Below are 6,811 nucleotides of genomic sequence, written 5' to 3'. Positions count from 1 at the left end.
CGGCCTGGTGGCTGAGCGGCCTCGTGCTCGGGGAACCCCCACCTCTGGGGGCCGCGCCCCGCTCTCCCGGAGTTCCCCGCGGCACTCCCCTGCCTCCGGCCCCGCTCTCCCGGGAAACCCCGGCGTGCCAGGCCCTTTGAAGTCGGGGCCCCCGCCAGGCCTGCAGGGCTCCCACCTTGGCTTCAAAGGCCAGAGTTTCAGAACTGGGGGCGGCGGGCAGGCAGGGCCCGGGCGTGGGCGTGGGCGGGTGGGGGTGAGCGAGGGAGCTCCCAAGGTGAAGTGACCTTGGGGTTTGGGGAACAGGAAGAAGCTGATGTGAGATAATGTGAAGGAAGTTGGGGGGGGGGGGGGGGGGAAGGGGACTTGTGCCAGGATCTCTGTGACCCCCATCCTGGAGGGTGAGCCCGAGACAGAGAGGAGACGCGTGGCCCATCCTCACCTTAGTGTGTCCACTGTGGCAGCAGCCATCCAGCCAGTCTGCCCCAGCCAGTGGGCGCCCTCCTGCAATTCAGGAAACCTGGCTAGCCCGGGCCAGGCTGGGGACACATAGCACTTGTCCCAGGAGGCAAGAGCAGGGCCAGAGGGAGGATGGAGGGCACCGGAGGGCAGAAACAGAACTTCAGAAGTCAAGCGCAGGGAGAAGCGCGGTTTGAAGGCGTGGGCGGTTCCTGGAGAAATTGGGGTCATGCACCACACCAGGCTGAAGGTACATTGCCCTGTGTGGGTACCTGGCCCTGTGTGGGTACCTGGCCATGCTGGGTGGGGACCATCCTACCTTCGCCCCCTCCACTGGCCCCTTCTCCAGGCCAAGAGCCAATTCAAGCGGAGGTCAACAGCCAACAACGTGGAGATCCACATCCCTGTGCCCAACGATGCTGATTCACCCAAGTTCAAGACTACAGTGGGCAGTGTCAAGTGGGTCCCTGAAAACAGCGAGATTGTGTGGTCCATCAAGTCCTTCCCGGTGAGCATCCAAGGTGGCGGGACCCTTCCAGACTTCTGACCCCAGCCCACAGACGCCTTTTGCCTGGCACAGTGCTAAGAGATGACCTTTGTTTGTAAACTAGTTTTTCAGCAGCAGGACAGCCTTCCCTCACTCTCGCTCTCGAATGCCTCACGTCTTGGAGGCCAAGCACCTCCAGTCAGGGGAGCCATGCCAGCTCCTCCCTGCTGGCTGCCTGGCTCATGCTCAAGGAGTTGTGCTCTGAAGTCTGGGTTCGCAGTGGGCACACACCAAGGCAGGGGGTGCCGTGTGCCCGCCCTGGTGCCCGCTATCGGCGTTTGCATTCCTTTCTCTGCACACCCTGGTAGCTACCTGCCTCTTGCTTATCTTTCTGTCTGTCTGGTCATTTTCTTCTCTGTTTCCAAGAGCCCTTGATACAGGGCAAGATTTTCTTTTTATGTAAGGAATTTTTCTTTGAGATAAGTTGCAAATTGTTCCTCAGTTTAGAGTTTGTTTTTTGACTTTGCTTCCGGTTGACTTTGCTTTTGATTTTTGCTATGTGACCTTTTCTGATTGTTCTTTGTTTTACTATTATTGTTTAAAATAGTCAGATTTATCCATCTTTTTCTTTTATTGTATCTGGAACTTAGTCCTGCTTTGAAAGGCTTCCCTATTCCTGGTTATAAAGAAATCCACCCATGTTTCCTTCTAGAACCTGTGTAGTGGTACTTTTCACCTTAGATTTTAGATCCTTTCAAAGCCATCTGGGGTGAGATACAGATCCAGTTTTATCTTTTCCCAAATGACCAGTTTTCTGACATCATGTACAAAATAGGTGGTCCCTCCCCAGTGGTTTGAAATACATGTCTACTAAGTATCAGATGTTCACACAACATTCTATCTGTTTCGATCTGTGCACTAAGGCTATCTTTTAACCAGAAGGTTTAATCTGTTTTAACATCTACTAGACCAGCCCTAGCTCCACCCCAACCCCCCAAACCTATTGCTCATTTCTTTTCTGACACTTCTTGCCTGTTTCATTTTCCATACAAATTTCGGAAGCAGTTTACCCTAAATTTGAAGGAGGATTTAACACTCTGGCTGAGTTGTCCTGCCCAGGAGCCCTGTGCCTGTGTCACTCTGTGCCTGTGAGGACGGCTTTGAGACTGGTCTTGTATACCTCGTGAGCTTCCCATAGCTGTCAAAAACACTTGCATTGAAGCACAACATGCAGGAAAGTACACCAACTTATGGGGGATGGCTCCAGTGAATTTCCTCAGGGAACGCATCTGTGTGTCTGGATCCACAGAGAAGCTCAAGGCTCTCCGCTGGGTGCCTGCGTTTCTCGTGAAGGCTGCCTCTGAGGCAGGTAAACGGGTCTTCCACTTCATCCTGTCTCCTAACAAGTCACTGATGTTTCTGTGGCAACTTTATATGCGGTGCTTTTATTGGGTTTCCTCGGAGGCAGCAATTTTTTTTCTGTTCTTGTGAGTTTTCAGATCTTCTCTCAGACCATTTGCAACCTTTTCCCTTTTCCTCTTCTGTTCTGGGTTCTGGTAGCAAAGTGCTTCCAGGCTGTGAGGGCCTGTGAGGGCGAACCTAGGCCGCCCCTGACACCACCAGGTGTCCCCTCTAGGTGAGAGCTGCCTGGACTGCATGCTCGGTCCAGTCCAACTTTCCTGTGTTTTTAGCATAGAAGGGCAGTGAATTCAGCCACGTGCCTCTTCAGCATCTGTCAGTTCATATCTTACTGGGCTGCATCCAAACCACCCATGCGCTCTGGTTAGTTACCACCTGATAAAGTTTTCTTTTGGATGCTGTTTTGAATTCTGGTGGTCAGCTTTGTATGTAGGACTTATTTGCTCCTTATTCGTAACTGAGATTGATTTTTTTTGGTATAGTCTCCATCAGCTATCAAACCCATTTCATAATTTTGTTGTCCCCCTTTCCCGAACTCTAAGTCTGTCTCAGTCTGCAGAATTAAACCCTGTTGCAGGGCCATGGCTCCACGGACAATGTGGGGCTGTGCCTCTGTGTTTCCTTCCTTTTCCCTGCTGTCCTCTTGAGCTCAGGCTTAGCTGATGGGGCCGAGTTGTATTCCCTCCACCTGCTTTGTCATGGGGCCCAGCCACATGGCATTCCTTCACATCCCAGCGTCTTTCCTCAGCTCGTGGTTCCTCTCTCACTGACTGCTCCCTCCACTGGGAGGAGAGCCTGAGCCTGGCCTGCTTGGAGCAGAAGCTGCCCTGTCAGCAGTGAGCTTGCTGCCAGCGGCCAGGAGTGGTGAGACTGGGCCCTTGGACAGCAGGCCAAGACTCCCTGCTCCTCGTGGCTAGAGGCGGGTTCCCTTCACTCTTGGCACTGCTCTGAGTCCATCTCTAAAGTCATTGTTCAGCTTCCGGAGCCAAGGCCACACCCCCTTATTTACCCTTCCTGTGCCATCTCCCTCACCCTGACATCCCCCTTTGCTTTCATACTGGCACATGAGGGTGTCCCCTTGGCCCTGTGCCAGGGAGGGTTGGGGCCCTCATCCCACAACTGCTGCTCCTGCACTGTGTAAATGCTCACCCTCTTTCGTCTTCCCTCCCAAGGCCAGGTAGTCTCATTTTCCTTGGAACAACTAGTCTAGTTTCGGAAACTTTCTCTTGATCCTTAGCCCATCATGAATTTCCCCAGAATGGCCCCTCCGCCCGCCCGTGAGGTTTGTTAGGGTAGCTGAGCACAGCATGATCCCAGACCACACAGGACAGGGCTCAGGCAGTCAGCGCTTCTCCAAGGCAGCTGTTGGCCAGGCTAGGCTGGGGCCTCAGCTTGACCACATCCACTCTTGTTTGCTCCCCAGGGTGGCAAGGAATACCTGATGCGGGCACACTTCGGCCTGCCCAGTGTGGAGGCAGAAGACAAGGAGGGCAAACCCCCAATCAGTGTCAAGTTTGAGATCCCCTATTTCACTACCTCTGGCATCCAGGTGAGTACAGCCAGGACTACCGGCCAGAGCGAACGTGGACGAGCCAGGGGAGCATCGTGGGGATTCTGGGGACTCTGGTGGCACACATCAGTGTGCCCGGCAGCTTGAGTCCTGCCATGCTGCCCCAGCTCTGCCCCTCCATGTGGGCAGCAGGGCTTCAGGGGAAGAGGCCTGCACCCATCTTCTCAAACACGGCTCTGTGCTTTGCACCAGCTCAGGGACACATTTGCTCATAAATTGGAGTTGAACCTCTGGTGTCCACATGCTTTTGGCACCCATTTTCCTAGCTACCTCAGAAAATCTGTAGGGAGAGGAGAACCCCAGCTCTTCCCCAGAATCTGCTAGAGGGCCCCATTAATAGGCCAGCATCCCAGCCCCACCGTGTCTTCTAGAAGTGGCCCTGCCTCCCAGGGCTCCTCTCCACCACCACCACTACCCCTGGGCAATGCTCACTCACTCTGCCTCAAAGCCTCCCTCACCCAGTACACCATGATAGCGGTGGTTTTGGGGGAGTCCGGGAAGAAGCATATGTGTGTTCAGGGTCCTGGTACCTGTGCTCCAGGTGCGGTATCTGAAGATCATCGAGAAGAGCGGCTACCAGGCTCTCCCTTGGGTCCGCTACATCACTCAGAATGGAGGTATGTGCAGCCCCTGCTGTGGTGGTGGGAGGCATTGCTGAGAGAGGGTCTCCCTTGGCCTGTGCCATTGTCCCCGGGGTGGGCAGGGTCTGGCGGGTGGGGTGGCCACCCCAGTGAAAAACAGCTTGGCCCGTCTCTCCATCTAGATTACCAGCTCCGGACCCAGTGAGGGACCATGGCCAATGCCCGGCCCTGGCACCGGGGCTCCTGGTGGGAGCACCAGGAGGGAGCTCCTGCCAAGCACGCCAAAGGTGGGGGTACCCTCCTGGCCCTACCCAGGGACCCCTCCTCCTCGGGGTACAACTGCTCTGCGTTGCTACTCTCGCTCCGAAGTCCTTCTCTCCCAGAAAGGCTTGTTTTCGAGAAGTCCGTCTCTCTGCTCCCTTGAGTCTGTTTTGGGGAAAGGGAATGAAATGCTTCCCTCCTAGAGGTAACATACAGCCTGTGTGTTTAGCCTCCTGGGCACCAGAAAGTCTGAGAAACGCTCCCCAGGCCTCTGGCTGCTCCTGGCATCTCTTTACCGGGGGTGGTAGCCTCTCGGCACAGGCCGCACCGCCATACTGTCGCCATTCTGTTGGCCATCGTGGGCTTGAATGTGTCAGGACGTTGTCTTGTTTATTTGTTGCTGTTTACGTTACCCTCACTGTCCACACCCTGGCCCTCTCCTGAAGCACTTGGGCAGCACTTGTGAGGGCAGGCCCCCCGCCCCTCCTCACCTTCCAGCCCTCAGCGGCCACCCCATCTGTTGGGCCAACACCCGCGCTTCCGTGGTGCCACTGTTCTGGGGGTTTCTGGCCAGGACCCAGAGGCTTCCTCCCACAGGGTGCCTGTCTAGGCCAGCCCGTGCCACGTGCTGCTGTCACTCAGCCACATCAGTGTTCTCCCCACCTGGGAGGTGGGGTCCAGCCAGGCTCTGGCCTATACCTTGGAGGGTGTTGGGGGGGCACATGTTATCCATGTTTATGTTCTTGCCATGATTATATTAAATTCCATTCATTAATGTGCTACCTGCCTCTTTCCTGATTCACCACCCAAAGGTTCTCCTGGGTGACCAGGGGCACATGTGTGGCTCACCTGGCTCCACCACCAACCTGCTGGTGGCCCCACATGGTGGCACCACCCTAGAGGTTCATGGACCCACCCTAACCTGCCAAGTGGAATCTCTAGGGACGGGACCCAGGAAACCAGTGGAATCCCCGCCTGGCTTGTATTCACACAGGAGTTGGTGAACGGCTGCCCATCCCACAGAGGGACAGGGCTGTATGTGGGCCAGAGGTGCCCTTTCTTCCCACCATGGCACCTGCACTCATTCCTACACCCCGTCTTCCCACTGCAGTACTTACCCCCCTACCCCCAATGCTGGTGGTCCTGAGTCACCCACTGCCTCACACGTTCAAGGGCTGTGCACCCCTTCTCTCCCGCGTTACCCAGCACCCCATTGGGAATGTCCTGATGCCCACCCATTGCTGCCCACACCCACATCTGCAGCCAGTCCTCATGGCTTCCCTCTAGAAACCTGGGTCTGAACCTGTTTTCTGTCTCACCACTGCCCCTGGAGGCCAGACTCCAGCTGCCAGAGTTCCTGGGGCAGTCAGCTGCGGGGAACAGCAGGCTCTGTCTGGGACTAAAAATACACAGAAGTGTGCAAAATAAAAAGTGCACAACATAAGGCAAGGGGTCTGCATGAGCCCCAACAGAAGGGCATGTGGGAGGCTTGGTGTGAGCTGGCGCAGGCACTGCTCTTGGGAGCCAGGGCTGAGGCTGAGGTGGGGCTCAGGCCTGCGGAGCCCGCGCTTGAGGCTGAAGTCCCGGAGGGCCGTCGTTTTGCTCATGCTGGAAAGCAGGTAGGGCAAGCTGCTGCCTCCCGGCCCCAGGAAAGGCAGTTTGCTCTCTCGGCTGGTAGACAAATTCCCCCCTGACGTCCTGTGACCACTAGTTAGAGAGTAAAGTGCTGTCTACACAGTGTGCAAGTGCAGAGCCAAGGCGCTACTGAGAAGCTCCCCAAGGAACGCGACTGCGAGGTCCTCGCCTGTGGGGCCACCTGAGTGCACACCTGGAGAGTGAGTCTGCAGGCAGTGTAGACGGGCTCACACTCATACCTTTTTATGAGAGCACTCCTGGATGTGTGGGTGGGCAGTGAATACATTGAGTGATTAAAGGCAAAAGAAAGGCTCCGGGCCCTCCCTGGTGGCGCAGCAGGTTAAAGCACAGCACTAAGAAGCTAAAGCCATTGCAGCATGAGTTCGATCCCCACCTGCCCCA

General features: G+C 55.8%; 1 protein-coding gene across 2 annotated transcripts in view; it reads left to right on the top strand.

Annotated features, from left to right (window-relative positions):
- The window catches only part of AP1M1 (adaptor-related protein complex 1, mu 1 subunit), a 25,552-nt gene extending 19,999 nt beyond the window's left edge, over positions 1–5,553 (top strand). For both annotated transcript variants that reach the window (XM_004688652.2, XM_004688653.2), the window contains 4 exons: positions 806–964; positions 3,786–3,911; positions 4,474–4,549; positions 4,696–5,553. In XM_004688652.2, coding sequence (XP_004688709.1) covers positions 806–964; positions 3,786–3,911; positions 4,474–4,549; positions 4,696–4,718 — 384 coding nt within the window. In that variant the 3' untranslated portion in view covers positions 4,719–5,553. The remainder of the gene's footprint in view (positions 1–805; positions 965–3,785; positions 3,912–4,473; positions 4,550–4,695) is intronic.
- Positions 5,554–6,811: the final 1,258 nt, after the last annotated feature.

The sequence above is a fragment of the Condylura cristata genome, unplaced genomic scaffold (assembly GCF_000260355.1).
Source record: "Condylura cristata isolate star-nosed mole 26May11 unplaced genomic scaffold, ConCri1.0 scaffold00024, whole genome shotgun sequence".
Lineage (NCBI taxonomy): Eukaryota > Metazoa > Chordata > Mammalia > Eulipotyphla > Talpidae > Condylura > Condylura cristata.
This window is presented reverse-complemented; position numbering and strand designations above follow the sequence as displayed.